The sequence below is a fragment of the Gorilla gorilla genome, chromosome 7 (genome assembly GCF_029281585.2).
Source record: "Gorilla gorilla gorilla isolate KB3781 chromosome 7, NHGRI_mGorGor1-v2.1_pri, whole genome shotgun sequence".
Lineage (NCBI taxonomy): Eukaryota > Metazoa > Chordata > Mammalia > Primates > Hominidae > Gorilla > Gorilla gorilla.
The window spans coordinates 149,794,984-149,812,618 of record NC_073231.2 but is presented as its reverse complement, the minus strand read 5'-3'; the positions used below and the strand labels follow the sequence as shown (position 1 = coordinate 149,812,618).

General features: G+C 65.2%; 1 protein-coding gene across 31 annotated transcripts in view; it reads left to right on the top strand.

The window, feature by feature from the left end:
• The window catches only part of PLEC (plectin), a 61,017-nt gene that overhangs the window by 18,522 nt on the left and 24,860 nt on the right, over positions 1-17,635 (top strand). For 4 of the 31 annotated variants that reach the window (XM_031013985.3, XM_055348486.2, XM_055348487.2 and 1 more), the window contains exon 1: positions 6,107-7,755. The exons of 10 other annotated variants lie outside the window; for them this stretch is intronic. In XM_031013985.3, coding sequence (XP_030869845.3) covers positions 7,233-7,755 — 523 coding nt within the window. In that variant the 5' untranslated portion in view covers positions 6,107-7,232. Of the gene's footprint in view, positions 1-4,115; positions 4,248-6,106; positions 7,756-11,257; positions 11,587-11,629; positions 13,295-13,910; positions 14,164-14,200; positions 15,551-17,635 lie in introns of those variants that run through there. 17 more of the 31 variants (XM_063708943.1, XM_055348496.2, XM_063708942.1 and 14 more) reach the window with 7 other exon arrangements.

The following is a 17,635-nucleotide window of genomic DNA, read 5'->3' as shown; positions in this document are numbered from 1 at the left end:
GGGGCCCCAGGTGGAGGTGTCTGCCAGCAGGGTGTCTGCCTGTCGCAGGTCGCCTCTGCATGAGGTCACCGGGTCACAGCCCACTGGCCTGCTCCACCACCACCAGAGAGCCCCAGCAGGGCAGGCTGCCAGGGGGTTAGGGGCTGGGTGGGTGGGTGGGTGTGAAGATGGGGCAGGGAGCAAAGCTGAGGGCAGGCAGGGCGGTGGTGGGCAGGGCCTCAGGAGAGGGCCCATCCCATTCGCAGGTGTGGTGTGGGGGACAGGGTTGGAGCCCCTTCTTTGGCCTGGGCCTGTGGCCAGGGCAGCCAGGGCCTCAGGGGACTGGTGAAGAGGGGGTTGCTCTGTGCCCAGACAGAGGGGTTGGGAAGGAGGGAGGGCTTATCTGTGGTGTCTGGGCTCAACCTTGGTTCTGGGGTCCCCAGTGGTGTGGGGAATTTGCAGAGAGCTTCAAGAGGATTGGCTTTGCCCAGGGTGTGAGACCTGGCCAGGAGACCTGATGGCACCCCAGCTGGGCATGGGGGCCATGCTGGGTTCGACCAGCAAAGCAGAAGCTTGAGGTAGGGGTTTTCCGGAGGCACTGGTGCTGGTGAGCCCGACTGCAGCCTGGGGGTCCCTGCAGTTCACTGGCCTGGACACACAGACCCGCGTGCTTCTTCGGCAAGACTCCTTTGTGATCCATGAATTGGGGCCAGAGCGATGAGATCTCCTGGGCAGTGGCCGGGGCTTTGCTTCCCACGCTCCAGAGCTGCGTCACCAGGGCGCCCAGCTTCCTCTACCCCAGCTCCCTTTCCTCCCCGCTGCCTAAATCTCTTGCTCGTGGGCCCTTCGCTGCCAGCCTGGGACCTGCCTGTCCTGTTGAAATCCCTGGCTGTAGCCCTGTCTCCAGGCGCCCGCCTCCCGGCTGCGGCCACCTCCACATTCTTGGGGGTTGCCTGGACTTGTTTCCTCTACGGCAAGGCCTTGGCGCCTGTGGTCCCCCTTCCTGTGCTGGCTGCCTGCGGCCCATCCCCACATAGCTGTCCCTTCCTCTGGGAAGCCTGTGCCGGGAAGGAACCACAGAGCTGACTGACGTGCAGCTGGCTGAGCCTTTCTCAGGGTCATCGTGGCCGCCCCCACTTCCAAGGCTGCACCATGTGGCCACCGTTCCAGGCAGGCTGGGCTGGGCAGTCTCAGGCTCCTTCATGGGAACTTGCTGCTGCTGCTTGTCGATAAGCCTCTGGCTGCAGGAGACCACAGGTGACCATGGTGGCCACTCACAGGTGGGCAGCTTGACTTCAGGGGGGGAGTTAAAGGCGGAGTCGGTGCATGAAAACCTGTGTGTTCCTTCTCTGAACAGCTGTGTGCCCTCACCTTCTCATTAGCTTAAAACCATGATCCTATCTTTTTGTTTGTTTTTGAGTCAGTCTTGCTGTCTCCCAGACAGGAATGCAGTGGTGCAATCACGGCTCACTGCAGCCTTGGGTGGGCTGGTTCAAGCCATCCTTCTGCCTCAGCGTCCCAAAGAGCTGGGACCACAGGCCCAGGCCACCGTGTCAGGATAGTTTTTTAGTTTTTTGCAGAGACGGTGTCTTGCTGTGTTGCCCAGACTGGTCCTGAATTCCCGGGATCAAGTGATCCTCCTGTCTCAGCCTCTGAAAGTGCTGAGCCACCACACCTGGCCAATCTTATAACATTCCATTTTATGCATTTTAATCTTTTAAAAAAATCTCCCTGGCTGGGCATGGTGGCTTATGCCTATAATCCTAGCACTTTAGGAGCCCAAGACGGGTGGATCACCTGAGGTCAGGAGTTCGAGATCAGCCTGAGCAACATGGTGAAACCCCGTCTCGACTGAAAATACAAAAATTAGCCCGGTGCAGTGGCACACATCCGTAGTCCCAGCTGCAGAGGCTGAGATAGGAGAATTGCTTGAACCCAGGAGGCAGAGGTTGCAGTGAGCCAAGATCACGCCATTGCACTCCAGCCTGGGTGACAGAGCGAGAGTCTGCCTCAGTTAAAAAAAAAAAAAAAAAAAAAAATTCTCCCTAGACTGAGGAAAATTTTTATGCATTAAATTAAAAAAATTGATCTGGACCAGGCAGTGTGGCTCACACTTGTAATCCCAGCACTGGGAGGTGGGAGGATTGCTTGAGCCCAGGAGTTTGAGACCAGCCTGGGCAACATAGAGACAGACTGTCTGTATAAAAAATTAAAAGATGAACTGGGAGTGGTGGTGCACGCCTGTAGTCCCAACTACTCAGAAAGCTGAGGTGGGGGCATCGCTTGAGCCCAGGAGGTCGAGGCTGCTGTGAGCCATGATTGAGCCACTGCACTCTAGCCTGGATGACAGAGTGAGACCTTGTCTCAAAAAAACAAAACAAAACAAAAAAACCAGCATTTTTTTTAAATGTATGAACTTTTTAGATCTGTTTATAAATATCTGTCACTTTCACTTGAGGTTTACTAAGGAAGTATGATTCACTTGCAGGCCAAATTTAGGTTTATCCAGATACAGCTCAGTAAAACCTAGCTGGGAATTCAGCAGTGGCGCGATCTCGGCTCACTGCAACCTCAGCCTCCTGGGTTCGAGTGATTCTCGTGCCTCAGCCTCCTGAGTAGCTGGGGCTACAGGCGTGTGACACCATGCCTGGCTGATTTTTTTTGTGTATTTTTAGTGGAGATGGGGTTTTGCCATATTGGCCAGGCTGGTCTCAAACTCCTGACTTCAAGTGGTCCACCTGCCTCGGCCTCCCAAAGTGCTGGGATCCCAGGTATGAGTCCCTGTGCCCGGCCTGAAATTCTGTTTTAATTCCTCACTTCACCATTTTCCTTAAGTTTGGCAACTGGTGTTTCTTGAGACTCCCCACACCCCAACTGGCTGAGTCCCAGGGAGGGCAGGGACGGGCAGGGGGACGAGAGACTCCAGAACTGCTGGGTCTACGGTGCAGGTGGGGCTGGCTTCTGGCCCTTTGCCTGTTAGCTCGTACCCGTGGGAGCTGCCGGCCTCGCTCCTGGATCATGGTCACGTCCTCCATGCCAGCCCAACCTGGCGCACAGTGGGTCTGTTTGCAGGAGGGGAGGGACTTGCGGGTGAAGGCAGAGGAAAGGCCTGGCTGGAGACTGAGGCAGGCTAGTCACTTCTATCTTGTGGAGGCCGTCCTGCCCCACACTACCAGCACGGACTGGGGTGGAGCACAGTCCCGGGGCCAGTGTTGAAGGGGTGCCCTGGGCAGGGCCCAGCATTCCTCCATGCCTCCCTGCAGCGCAGTGAGTGAGGCAGAGCTGACCTCACCCTGCCAGTGCGACCTGCTCCCCAAGGCATGCGCAGTGACACACAGCTACTCCTGCGGGCTGAGGAGGCTGACCCCATTAGCCATAGGGGTGGTTGGATCAGAGCAGCTGCGAAGGGACCACCACCTGGTGGTCGTGGGGGGTGGGTGAGGGATGGAGCTGCAGTGTCATCTGGTGGCAGTGGAGATGCTGGCGAGTGGGCAGACTGGGGGGCACAGCCAGGAGGACCTGTGGGGCTGCCTGTGGGGCATCCTGAGGCTGGGTGGGAGAGGGAGAGGCAGAGGCCAGGGTGCAGGTCGGACCTGTCATCTTGGGAGCCAGTGTACAAGGTGCCTGACCCAGGGCTGCGCAGAGGCGAGACGCCCCGGGGAAGGGGCACACTGCTGGGGCCGGGGAGGTGGGAGGTGGTCGCCCAGGGTCTGGGGGCTTGATCTCAGCAGCCTGCCAGCCCAGGCCCTGGAGTTGGGCCGGCTGAGGAAGTCACTGGGAGATCTGGATGGGTGGGTATCTCCTGCAGGGCGTGGGTAGCGGCTTCGAGGCCCTCGCACGTGTGTCCCACAGGCTGTTCTAAGCATGGCTCGTTGCAGTGGACTCGGGGGGCTGTGGGGTGGGCCGGGGGCTGCGGAGCTGGGGAGTGGGCCGTCCGAGCGCTCCTGGATCCGGCCTGGTGACCTGGCAGTCTGGCTGGGGTTAGCGGGGTGCGTGCCCCAGAACCACAGGCTGGGGGGGAGGGGTGCGCGGTGCGGCCGGGAGCATGCGCCCGGGGCGGCCCTGTCCGGCGCATTGATCAGCTGAAGCCCCGCCCCTGGCCGGCAAGCCCTGCCCCGGACCTCCGGGCTCCTCCCCCGGCTGCGGCGCTGGCCTGGGCAGTGCGGTGCGGGGCTGGACTCTGCCTGGTGGTGGCACAGCCGCCCTCAGCCCCGGCGCAGACATGGACCCCTCGCGAGCCATCCAGCACGAGATCAGCTCCCTCAAAGGTGCGGTCCTGGGGCCGGGCCCGAGCCGGGGGGCGCGGACCACACAGTGACCTCTGGCTGGGTGCAGCCCACGGAGGGTGGCGGGCAGGGTCTGCCATCCCTGGGGTGACACTGTGGGTCGCTGAGCCAGAGCCGCAGGAGACCCCAGACTCGTCCCCCTCCGGGCTCCACCTGGTTCGGGGTCCTACTGGGCTGGCTTCAGCGGCTCCGCAGCCCTGCAGGAGCGTCGGGGGCGGGGTGGCTGCTGCAGCGGCGGCGGCGGCGGCGGGGCGGGGACAGGGACCCAGTGGGAGCTCAGCCTTCACAGCAGGGTCAGCCCCTTCCACCCGGCCCGAGTTTGCCGCCCACAACCTGGCGTCCAAGGGGCAGGGCAGGGCTGGGGGACCACTGTGCAGAGGCGCCGGGCCGGCTGGCCCTGAGCAAGTCCACACTGCGGCTCTTTGTCTTGGGGTGGGGTGGGGGGGGGCTGGGGGCTGCCCAGGAGCCCTGACTGGTTGCTCTGGAAACCCAAAGGGGTCTGGAGTGGGGGGAGAAGGGGCTGCCCAGTCGCACACCCTGGCCCTCCCAGTGCTGAATCAGCTCCCGCTTCGGTTCCCACAGGGTGGGGGCAGGGGGCGGTAGCTTCCGCCCGGGGGTCTTGGGGGACGCCTGGACCCTGGCGCAGGGGTGTGTGTGCTTCGGGGGGGTGTGTGCTGCAGGAGGTGTGTGCTGCAAGGCGGGGTGGGGGTGGCGCATGCCGCAGGGGGGCGTGTGCGGAGCTGGCAGGGTGGGCCAGGAACATTCTGCTCCGGGCTCCTCCCTGCGGCTTCCCTTCCCGCCTGCAGGCCCCTGGCTGGTGGGAGGGAGGGGACTGCCACCGAACCCCGCCCCCTCTCTCTGCTGGAGGAAGCTACCGCCCTTTCCTGCCCGGAGCCGGCTTGGGGGAGGCGGGGCTGGTTGGGTGGCGGCCCAGCGGGGGTCAGTCCTGGCACCCCTGCAGGCCTGTGTAGGAGAGAACCTAGGTCCACGTGCTTTTAAGAGGCCTTGGGATCATTTTGGGACAGTGTGGGTATCGTGGGTTAGTTTGGTGGGGCCCTTGGAGATCTGGGGGGGATTAGGTTAGGGAATCAGGCCAGGAAGATGCGGTCGGCCTGCCGGGAGTGCAGGAGGTCAGTGTGGGGGGGGTGCGCTGAGGGACTGGCCAAGAGGGTAGGGACTTCTTTGGGCACAGGGCTGGGCAGGCTTGGACCCAGCTGGTGTTGTTCCCAAAGCCACAACCCTGGTGGGTGGAGGGTCCGCAGGTGCTGGTGGTCCGAGGGGCGTGGCCACTGTGGTCCCTACATCTTCCTGGAGCCTCATCTGCTGAGGCTGGCCTTTTCCTGCCTGGGGCTGGCTTCAGAGGGAGGGAGAGCCATGCCGCAGCGAGGTAGCCCTGCCAGAGGGCTGTGGGAACCGTGGCTGTGCCTTCGGAGTTTCCCCGCCACCACAGCTCTGTGCACGCAGGCGTGCGTGTGTGTGTGTGTGTGTGTGTGTGTGTGTGTGGAGCCTGCACCGTGGCGCCATGGCGACGGCCCCATAAACCCGCCCCCACAAGCTGCTTGTTGGCCGCCTGCCGGCTGCTGGCCAGCGCCTCCCACCTCGGGATCCCCCCTCTCTCCCCCTCCCCCCCACCGTCCTATTTATAATCAGTTCCCGGGTTTGCCGGGCTTGGTGGGAAGGGGTGTGTCGGCTTGGGGCGAGCAGCGATACGGGTGGGGGTCCATGGAGCACAGCGTGGGACAGTGGGAGTGTTGGGTGCGGTTCTCATGCCTGGACCCTCAGTGGGGGCGGCAGCAGCGGGGCGGGGAGGGGGGGTGGATGATGGGTGTGGCTGGGCCAGGCCTGCAGGGCCTCACAGGGCAGTTTCCTCTTCCCTTCCCTTGGGCCCTGGCCGTCTTCTGGCCTGGCATTCTTCCACCCTGCAGCCATCCATCTGGCCTGCAGACGGGCACTTGGGCTGCCCAGGGTGGGCATCTGTGGGCGGTAGGGACTCGGTGACTTTCTCTGTGGCAGCGGCTGGGAATCTCTGGCCTCCAACAGCTGGGTGGGGGTGAATTGAGGCCCCTCTGAGCCCCCTAGCTGGTGCTCTGCTCAGAGGGCTGTGGGCTTGGAGACGCCACTCCTAATCTGGCCTGGAATGGGAAGTGTTAACTTGAGTGGCCACCGCCTCTAAGCCTGGTGTGTGGAGGTGGGGGCTCTGTCCGTTTGCCTGCCTGATGGACAGCAGCAGCGGTGCCTGCAGCCCTCCTCATGTGCTGTGGCAGCTGCCCCCAGCCGCTCCCCTCGGACTTCCTCCCGCAAGACCCCAGCTTCTTCCCCAGGCCCTAGTCCTCTCCGCTCAAGCCTCGCATCCCTCATCCCTCCAGGCCTGGCAGCCCAGCACCCCCCTTCAGATCCTTGTGAAGCCGGGACACCAGAGCCCACATCCCTGCCGAGGACCCCTCCTGCCCTCAGCCCCCCTGCCTGCCCTGCCACCCTCTTTTTTAGACTCTTGGTCTATATCCGCCCCCACTTGCCCCAGCACAGTCTTAGGAACCTTGAAGGATGTGTTTAGAAACTGATGTCATTTCTGACGTTGGAGCCGCGGGGCCTGGTGGGGGGAAAGGGGCAGCTGTGGGGGTGGCCGCTGCCTCTTGAGGTGCCCCCCACTCTACAAGGGCCCCGTCGGCTGTGGGTGGGAGGGGCCGCCCATGCTGCTGAGTCAGAGGGGGCCGGCCCGGCGTCCTGGAGGAAGGCGGGCAGCCGGCAGTGCCGGCAGGGATTGCACGGAGCCAGGCGCCGCGAGCCACACAGCCGGGAGCCCGCGCCCTCACGCTCAGCACCCCAGCCTGCCTGCCCGCCCGCCTGCCCTGCCGCTGCCCGCTGTCACACCCTGTAGCGCGGGAGCTTCTCGCGGCGCCCCGGGCCTTCTCGTGGTACCCTGCCTGCTGCCTTTGCCCCCGCACTGCCTGCCCGGCTCCAGCAGCCATGGTGGCCGGCATGCTCATGCCACGGGACCAGCTGCGGGCCATCTATGAGATGCTCTTCCGCGAGGGCGTGATGGTGGCCAAGAAGGACCGGCGGCCCCGCAGCTTGCACCCCCATGTGCCCGGCGTCACCAACCTGCAGGTCATGCGTGCCATGGCGTCCCTGCGGGCACGGGGCCTGGTCCGCGAGACCTTTGCCTGGTGCCACTTTTACTGGTACCTCACCAATGAAGGCATCGCCCACCTCCGCCAGTACCTGCACCTGCCGCCAGAGATCGTGCCCGCCTCTCTGCAGCGCGTGCGCCGCCCCGTCGCCATGGTGATGCCCGCACGCCGCACCCCCCACGTGCAGGCCGTGCAGGGTCCCCTGGGCTCCCCACCCAAGCGGGGGCCGCTGCCGGCGGAGGAGCAGCGGGTCTACCGTCGGAAGGAGCTTGAGGAGGTGTCACCTGAGACCCCTGTGGTGCCTGCTACCACCCAGCGGACCCTGGCCAGGCCAGGCCCGGAGCCTGCCCCAGCCACAGGTCAGCTGCACCCTGACCCCAAGTCATGATGGGTGGAAAGTGGGGGTCTGGTTGTCGGGTCTTGGGCCTGGGCCTGGGCTGGAGTGGTTGGAGTGGTCAGCCGGCTTGCGGAGCATCGCTCACACCAGCAGGTGGCCCCCCCTGCCCGAGGGTGGGGGGGTGCGCTTGCTGATGGGCCCATGTGGCCCCTCCTCCTAGGCTGGGGACCTTCGGGTGTGTAGGCCAAGGAGGAGCCTGTGGCCCAGGCACACCCCGGGGCACCCCCTCCCCTCTCTCCAACACTGCCCTTGCCTTCGCCCCCTACGCCTCCTCTCCTGTCCCAGTGACCTGTCTTCCCCAGGCGCCTCGGCACTGAGGTGGGGGTGTGCGAGGAGGTGCTGGCGCCGGTTGGGTGTGGCCCTCCTCCAGCACGTGGCCTGGCCGCCTCCCTTGCCGTGGGGGTTGATGGGTGAGGCTTGGTGCTGCACAGAGTGCCCGGTGTGGCCGGTAACTGAGTGCTTGGCCAGCTTGGGCTTGGTGGTGGCTGGGGACGGCCCTGGGCGGGATGGGGAGAAGCGCAGGGTCCAGGCAGGAGGCTCCTCCGGCAGGGCAGAGGCCAGGCTGTGGTGTGGTGCCTGCTGGCCCAGCCTGGGGCCTACCCTTCCCGGTACGAACCAGGTCGCACAGGACAGGACGGGTCCTGTCATCCCAGAGGCTTCCAGAGACCCTTTGCTCTGCCCCTTCTCTGTGGCCTCCCTCTGTCCACAAGCACCTGTGCCGGCAGGACCCAGGTGGGCAGATGTGTCCCCTGCAGCCTGAGGCTCACACACACACTGTGGAGCACTCTGCCCTCTGTGCTGGCTCCGGATGGCCCGGTCCCCCAGCACCTGGCCCCACCTCCCTCTTTGGGGCTGGCACCTGGGAGCAGCTTGCTCTCTCAGGCTGAAGAAGGGGGCCTGGGGTGGGGCTCTCAGGGTGGGCAGGATTTGCCAGGGTGTGGGGGAGGGGGCCCAGGGGAGGCCCAAGTTTGGGGCGCAGCTGCCTGTGTGGGATGCTGGGTGGAGCCCTGGTGCTGGCTGGCCTGGGGTGAGTTGGACTTGTTAGGGGCTTGCCTTGGGCCCATCTGGGAGGGTCAGTGAGGCTGTGGGGTGGAGGCTGGCCTCCCCTCCTGGCTCTCTCTGCGGCTTTGGACAGGTTGTGTGGCCTCTCCAGCTCCTCTCTAAATGGACGACATGTCTCCCGACAGGAGGCATGAGACAAAGACTGCTTGGCCAGGCATGTAGTCCAGGCCCCGGCCCATGTGGCCTTCCTGCTGGCCTCTCCCACCCGGCACCCCTGCCCACCCACTCCCCGGTCATTTGGCAGCCCAGCTTCCCCATGCTCAACTCCTAGCTGTGGTGACTGGGAGTCCCTCCCCTCCTTTTTCTCCTTCCTTGTCCGTGGCTGGGCTGGGCCTGCAGGGCGGGCAGCTGGCGGCAAGGCCAAGAGGGGGGTGTGCTGGGTGTGGCTGCAGCAGGCAGAGCGGAGGGCACCCCTCCCCGATGGAGGTGACTCAGTCCCCCCAAAGCCACAGCCGCCAGCAGCAGCTCAGAGTTTCCAACAGGAAGCGAGCCAGAGCTCCGGGATGAGTCAGGGCCAGCAGGCTCAAACCCCTCTCTCCCCTGGACCTCACAGGCTGAGCTTGGGATGGGAAGCTAGGGGAAGGAGGAGGCTCGGATGTGGGGTGTGGCAGAGGGCCAGGGCTGGGCCTCAGGCAGTGACAGCGGTCCGGATGGCCCTGCATACAGCCCGGGGCAGTTCTGATGATACCTGAGACCAGGCACTTCTTGGAGTTTTTAAGTGACCAAGCAGTGAGCTGCCCTGCCCTTCCCCACTGCACAGCCGCTCCGTGGGTTGGCAGAAGGGCAAGGTCAGAGCTCGTGGGCCAACTGTGCTGGTTCAGGATGGCCCTGTTTGATGGGCTGCCCCTCTCCACCCAGCCCTGGCTAGAGAGCACCAGCTGTACCCCTGCGGTGAGGCCCCTGCCCTCCCTGTGCCCTGGTGGTCTGCTTGTCCCTGGGTGGGGCCCATGGGGGCCTGCCAGCAACACATCTGTGTGGGAAGCCATCCGTCCACCTGCTTGTTTAGCCATGCACAGGCCAGGGCCAGACCCAGATGGAGCCCCTGCCCCAGGGGGCTCCAGATATGTGGGGTGAACTGGGTGAGGAGAGCGTGATGGGAAGGTGGCTTCAGAAGCAATCAGGGAGGGCTCTGAGGAGGTGCCTGCCCTGCCAGGAGCAGCCCAGAGAGAGGGACAGAGGGAGGCCGGAAGGCCAGAGGGAGAGGACCCATGGGAAGGCCCTGGGCCTGTGGCAGAGAGTTTCGGTTGCTTGGTGTGGTGGGAAGCTGTAGGAATGTGTTTTTATATGTGAGTTTCATTTACGTTTCATTTTTATTTTATTTATTGTTTTGAGATGGAGTCCCGCTCTGTTGCCCAGGCTGGAGTGCAATAGCACAGTCTTGGCTCACTGCAACCTCCGCCTCCTGGGTTGAAGCGATTCTCCTGTCTCAGCCTCCTGAGTAGCTGGGAATACAGGCATGAGCCACCATGCCTGGCTAATTTTTGTTTTTTTTTTTTTAGTAGAGACGGGGTTTCGTCATGTTAGCCAGGCTGGTCTCGAACTCCTGACCTCAGGTGATCCGCCTGCCTCAGCCTCCCAAAGTGCTGGGATTATAGCTACCGCCCAGCCCTAATTTACATTGCAAATAGCGATGCTTTGCCTGGCTCAGAATTCTGAAGGAACCGAGGATTGTGTGGAGGAGACGCCAGCTGAGCGCTGTCCATGCACCAGCAACGGGCAGGGGCCAGGTAGCCGCCACCACGGTGAGCTCTGTACACGCACAGTACCTAGAGCCGCTTCCCACTGCAAAGGGCAGGGGTCGGGTAGCCGCCATGACTTCCCCTCTACACAGAGGACACGCCTGTGCCTCGACCTCCCCCCTTGACTCTCTGTGGCCCTGCGTCAAGGAGGGAGCCTGGAGGTGGCCTGGCTGCCTTGCCCTTCTTCCCAGCCACAGGGTGCCCTAGGTGGAGGGACTATGGCCCCGCCAGCTTTCCACAGGGATCACTGGCTTGGCCGAGTCACCCATTTGCCGGATTTCTGTAGATCGCCGGCAGGCTTCTAAGGGGTAGTTACGATGGGATTTGATTTGCACTTCACTGGTCAGCAAGCACCTGGGTGGAGAGGTATGGAGAGGGGAGGCAGGTGTCACCATTGCCCCTGGACAGATGCCTGGGGCTGTGCTGGTTGGGGAGGACTCAGGTGGAGGAAGAGACCACCTTTGGGGCTGAGGAATGTGAGTCTCAAGGAGTGGGGTGTGGTGGGCAGTTTGGGGCTCTGCTTCCGCCTGGCTCATGAAATACCGCTGGGCACATGGATGCCTGGAATGTGGGTGGGAGGGTGGGAGGGCAGGGCTGGGCTGGTGGGGCCTGCAGCGGGAAGGGGAGGCTATAGGGTGGGGTCTGCTGGGCAGGGGGGTCTGCTGGGCAGGGCAGGAACAGTAGGGAAGACCCATGGGCTGGGGCCAGAGGGCTCTCTGGGATTGCAGGCAGGCCAGTCCCCTGCACCCCCAGGCAGGTCTGCTGGGCTGGTCTGACTCGTCAGTCGGCTGGGCTTCAGCTCTGCTTACTGACTAAGGGGTGGCTGCGAGGAGGAGCCGCTGCTACCAGGACATGAGTGGGCCCTCCCTCTGCCTCCCACCCCTTCCCTCCTTCCTGCCTCGCCTTCCTCCCTGCCGGCTCTCGGAGCAGCCTGGCCTGTGCGGCAGCCATGGACAGGTACAGCATGGAGGAGCTGATTCAGCTGGGCCAAGGTAGGGCAGGCAGAGCTGGGGGCTGTGGGAGGCAGAGGAGGGGGCCGGGGCCGCCTCTGGCAGACCTGTCTCTTCCCATTGTCCACCGTTCTGTGCCGTCAGACGCCAGAATCTGGGATGCAGGGATAGGCACAGCCCCCTCTCGGAGCTGCCCCAGGGGTGTGTGTGATGTGCGTCCCGGAAGCACAGGCCTGTCCGGACCTCCGTGGAGTGGTAGAAGAACTGCCCGCTGCCAGCCTGGGGCACTCCTCCCGCCAGGAGCTGGTTCTCACCCAGGCCATTGAGTCAGGCTCCTCTGAGGCTTCCCCAGCACGTGGCGGGGAGTGGGCTGAAACGTCCGGCCTGTCGGCCCCTGCCCACTGCTGGCCAGATGCTGTCCTGGGCTCAGCTGGGAGTTGGGCCCTCTCTGGCATGCCTGGGTATCCCTGACCCTCAGGGCTGCCTGGGCCCGCCCAACCCCTGGCCGCCCAGAGTGGGCCACTGCAGGCATTTCCCTCGGCCGCACGTTTTTGAGGTGTGGGGCTGGAGAGCAGGAGGCTGGGGTGGGCCCGGCCCTCTTGTTGTCCGCGGGCTTCCCAGCATGGACCGGGGTGGCCTGCCCAGTGGCCCGGGGCCAGGCTGGTTCACTGTGCCTTGCTGTGGGCTGAGGTAACTACACTGGAGGCCACCTGGGCTCAGATGGCAGCGTGCGGGACAGCAGGCGGCGCCTCAGGCTCCTGGTCTGTATGAGGCGTTCGTGGTATAGGACTTCATGGGGTTTGCTGAGGGTTCCATGTGGTGCCAGGAGTGACGCTGTGGAATGGGGTATACCGTCAACGTGAGTTCTCCTGGGCCTGAGGGGTGCACCCAGCAGACAGGGGTCCCAGGGAGAGGAGCAGGACTGTGCGTGTCCCACGTCCTGTTTCCCCGGCTGCATTGGGATCTGATCTGCATAGGATATGCTGTGGGCCTGCCTGTGGCCCGGCTCTCTGACCCAGGCCTTCCACAGAGCAGGGCTTCGGGACTCCTGGGTGGAGCCCGGCCAGTCTCCTGCCGTGGCCCAGGAGAGGCGTCTCCATCCCAGATCCCTGGGACCCCAGGAGAGGCTGTGCTGTGGGGCAGGCGCAGGCCTGAGCCCTGGTTTCGGGCTGCCTGGGTCTCTGGCCCGCGCGTGACCTTGGGGTGGCTGTCCCGGCCACCGGTGGGGCCAGGTGCTGTGTTGAGTGACCTGCGCAGGGCCCTCTGGGAGAATGGGCGGCCTCTTCTCTTGGCCCCTGTGGCCTTTCCAAGAGCACCCCCTGGGTGGGCAGGGCAGGTGGGTGGGGACTGCACCGCCCCCTGCAGGGACGTGAGCCCGCACCTCCCGCGCCCTGCTCTATTATATTAGAACCCCCTGTGGGAGCTGGGGGACCGAGGTGTCGGGTGGCAGCGTCCAGCCAGACCTGACTGCAGCGGGGCCTGGGTGCCCTTGCACCACGTCATGTTCCAAGTCTGGGTGGTGACGGTCCTCGCGCGCCCTCCTCGGATATTTATATCCCCTGGGCCCCTGCCCACTGCTCCCCTCCCCCACAAGCTGCTGCTGACAGCAGCACGGCGGTGCCCTCCTCCCACCCGACGCTGCCGCCAGTGGCTTGTGCCTCCTCCGAGGGGCCTGTGACCTCCCACACCCCTGGCCCGCTCCGTCTGCCCCGTGGGCTCCTGCCACCGTCCCCGATGAAGATCGTGCCCGGTAGGTGGGCAGCCCTTGAAAGCCTTGTGAAATCCTGGCCCCTTGCTGGGGACAGGGGCCAGAGGGCTGGGGCTGAGGCTGGAGGCCAGGGGCTCTGTCCCTCGCCCTGCACACAGCCTGCCTCATGTGCCCTCAGCCAGACCCCCTCAGCCCTGGTCTGCAGTCTCACTTTTGGGGTGTTGGGGCTGGTGAGGAGGGCGAAGTTGAAGGAGTGCGGTGGGATCAGCTGCAGGCTTGGGGTGGGGGCTCTGGCATCACTCCATGCCTGCCAGCTGTCCCCAGAGGGCAGCCTTGGAGGCAGAGTGGGCTGCTCAGGCCCCTCTTCTGGTGGGGACAGCAGGGGGAGCCTGGGAGGGAGGGAGGGTGTGTGCCGAGGCCACGGGCAGTGCTGGGGGGCTTCGGCTTGGCCAGGCGTGCGGCTGGCCCCTCCTCCCGGCGGGTGTGGCCGCGGGGACGCAGGGGTTAAGGCCAACTAACCTTGAGCGTCAGTAGCTCTGCGCAGGGACAGCTGAGCCGGCCGGGTGGGGAACGAGGGTGGGGAGGGGCCGAGGGCCGGACCGGCGGAGGGAGGAGGAGAGGAGGCGGGCGGGAGCTGTTGTGGGGCTGCCGCCGCGTATGGGGCGGTCCTGCGGGCAGGGCAGGCTCCGGTCCCGGCGCTCCCCCTCGCTCGCCCTGCACGCAGGGAGGGGGCTGTCTAGCCTGGAGCAGGTGGTTCCCAGCACAGGAAGGGCAGCCCTGGCGGCTCCGTGTGGCGGCTATGGAGCCCTCGGGCAGCCTGTTTCCCTCCTTGGTTGTTGTGGGTCACGTTGTCACCCTGGCCGCTGTGTGGCACTGGCGCAGGGGACGTCGGTGGGCGCAGGACGAGCAAGGTAAGCCCCGCTGGTGGCTGCCAGGGACTCGGGGCGGGGCAGAGGGGCCGCCTGCCTCCCGCCCCTTCATTCCCTGCGCCCTCCCCTTCCTGTTTCCAAGCTGAATGTCAGTGAAAGCAGTGTTGCCCCCCCACCCCACCCTGCAGTGTAGACCCTGACCCTGCTGCAGTCCCAGGGCGGGGCGGGCTCTGCAGTGGCCCTCAGCCTGCAGCCTGTGCGGGACAGGTGGGTGGAAGCGGAGGCCAGCAGGGCAGGAGCGTCCCCCACACGAAGGGAGGCCTGTGGCAGCCGCCGTGGCAGGGACAAGTGGGCAGGTGCCTGTCCGGCCAGCACTGAGGTGGAGGTGGCTCCTGGCACACACAGCAGGGGGTGGAGCCACACGCAGGTGAGGCAGGTGCCCTCATGCCCTCGGGCCGCACAGGGGGTGGGGGCAGCCAGGCTGTGCCCTGCCCTCCCTGCTCAAAGTCACCAGCTCCTGGGCTGTGGTCCCAGGTGGCAACCGTGCCCAGCACAGGATGGGGCGGGGCCCTGGGGATTGGGCAGCCTCAAGCATGGGCTTCTGGCCAGAGGGACTGCCTATCGGGGACCTGGCTGGCCAGACCTCTCCTGCAGTGAGGGCGCTGCCTGGCTCAGCTCCTCTGCTGGATTCCCGGACTTGAGATGAGTCAAGATGGGGCTTCTAGGCGTGGCGCTGGGGACGCCCGGAGCTGCCGGGGACTCAGCTGCCAGGATGGGACTTGGGCTGAGGGCTTCTTCCCCATCCATGTTTTTGGCTGGGGACCAGACACTGTCCCTGCCTCCCCACCTCAGCCCACAATTGCCCCCTTCGGCCACGGTCCTGGCTCACAGGATGCCTCTCCTCCCTGGTGGTGCCAGATGCGGCTCAGCTCCTCGGTTCTGCCTCCAGCGTTGTCTGCCCACCACCTGGCCCCATGCCCTGCCTTCCTCCCTGGGCCCTGCAGTCCCCACCGCACATCCTGCTGGGAGGCCCCCTCCCATGCCGCTTCAGTCCCAGGGCAGCCTCCCAGCCCGGCCCGTGGGTTGGGGCGCGGCTTCCTGGCTGCGCTGGGCGGGGCTGCGCGCCAGGGGCAGGTTCTTTGGGTCTGGGCCTCGCTCCCGCAGTGGGCGGATTGTGGGGGGGAGGTGGAAGAGGTGGAGAGCAAAGCCGGCAGCCTCGCAGCGTGGGCTGGAAGCAGAGGCGCAGCCGCGGTCCAGCTCCCTGCACTGTCCGTGGGCCGAACCGGGGCTCCGGCCGTGGCCAGCATGTCGGGGGCGGGGGGCACCTTTGCCTCGCCGAGGGAGGTCTTGCTGGAGCGGCCGTGCTGGCTGGACGGGGGCTGCGAGCGGGCCCGCAGGGGCTACCTCTACCAGCAGCTGTGCTGCGTAGGTGGGTGCGGTGGCGTGGCCGGTGGCACAGAAGGGGCCACCGTCGCTCTCACCTAGTGGGGCTGGGTCTCTGCTGGGAACCGCCGCCCGGGCTGGGATGGGGGTGGCGCCTTGGCCTGGTGCAGCCTTGTCCCCGAGCTCCGGAAACACCTGGGGAGGAAGGCGGGGTGATGTTCCCCTACCCCCATTTGTTTGTCTCTAGAGAAGGGGCTGGAGGGGGCGGGGCTGGCCCACCCCCGGCTGCTCCACGTCAGCCTGGGCTTTGGCCTGGGTTTCCAGGACACGGGGGAGGGAGGAGGTGCTGAAGGCGGGGCTCCAGGCCTCCTGTGGACTTGCTGCAGTCCTGGGCCAGTGGGATTCCCTTCCCAGTCTTGGGGTTTCCATCCTAGGACCGTCTCCACTAGCTGCAGGACCTCAGCCATAGGGTCCACACCTGTAAAACGGGGGCGATACTCCTCAGAGGGCCACGGCAGTGCCTGTCGTGAGGGACCCTGGGCTGGCGGCCGAGGGTCAGCTGCCCTGGACAGCACAGGTGTCAGGCAGGTGTGCAGAGGCACCTGAGCTGGGGGTGTTCTGGGTACGTCCCAGGTGGGAGAGCCAGCTGAGCTGCAGCTGTAGCGGGTGGGTGTAGCCTGGCTGGGTGGGGCGGGTGTGTCTGTTGGTTTTAGGGTCAGAATAGGATGGATGGGGCGGGGCAGGCGGGGCTGGGAGGGAGGGGAGGTGATGAGAAGGGAAGAGCTCAGAGCAAAGAGGCACCCAGAGGCAGGAAGTGGGGAAGGGGAGCTCCAGCCAGGCTTGGGAGGTGGAGGCCCCTGACTGAGCCCCCAGCCCACCTGGTCCCAGCCCTGCCCCGCCCCGCCCCAGCCCTTCTCCTCACCCGGTCCCAGCCTTGCCCGAGTCCATGTCTGGAGTCCCCACCGTGCCCCTTCCCTTCCCTGAGCCCCTGCCCCATTCCTGACCCTGGCCCGGCCCAGGGCGGCATCTTTGGAGGCCTGTTAGTGGCAGGGAGAAGGCTGGAACAGGGGCCTGGCTGGGGTGGGGTCCACGTGGGTCCTGGACCTTGGCCCCGGCTCCCAGTTTCCAGCTGTCCTGGACTCCCTGTGCCCACCTCCCTGGCTGTTCCGGGATCTCACACTGTGTGCCTCAGCAGAGTGGCAGCCCCGTTCCTGCAGGCAGGAGCCACCTGGTCACGGCCGGGCCCCCAGAGCCCATACCCAGCAGGCGCGGGGCTTGGCCTCAGGATAGCTGCTGGCCCAGGGCTTCTGAAGAGGCGACAGTGTTTCCAGAGGCTTTGGACCCAGGGAGGGGCGGCAGAGGTGTGGGGTCCGGGGTGCCCTTGGGCACAAGACTGGAGGTGCTGACCAGTGCGGGGTCAGATTTTGATTTGGGGGCTTCTGGTGACTCCTGAGGTTCTGGGGGCTGCTGGGCCGGACAGGCAGAGCAAGAGGGTCACCCTGAATCTCATGCCAGGCTCGGAGTCCATGCATGGAGACCAAGGGGTGTCTTCGTGGGGCGGCGTGTACGACGTGGCAGAGCCCTAGGGGCTGGCTGTGCCCCTTGGCGTGGAGTGGGGGCTTCCCCACCTCTGAGGGGTTTGGGCACCCCCCATTGTGAGGGTTCTGGCGCCCCCTCACGGCCTCAGGGGCAGTAGGAATGAGGTGGGGTGAGCTCTTCCCAGAACCGAGGCCGAGTGCAGCTCCCAGCTGGACCGAATCTGCCTGATGTGCGGCTGGAACATTCTTGTGGTTGGGGCAGCGCATTCTTTCCTATGGTGGTCGGGTGGGCTGGGCAGGCCCAGAAGCTGGCCAGAGGCAGTTCCGCCCCGGACCCCAGGGAGCCGGAGGCCCCAACCAGCGCAGGCCCTTTGCCCTTTGCCCTTTACAGCATGAGACTGCTTCCCTTGAGCCCCACCCAGCTGCAAACAGCACCCCCCACCCCTGGGGTCGCCCAGGTCCTGCCTCAGGTGTGGCTTCCCCTCTGTGAGTCACAGGCTTGGGCCCCCTCCCCATCCCTGACTCACTGGCGAGGCCCCTCCTGGGGCTTCCCGATGCTCCATTCCCCCATGAGGCCCGGCCTCCGTGAGTCA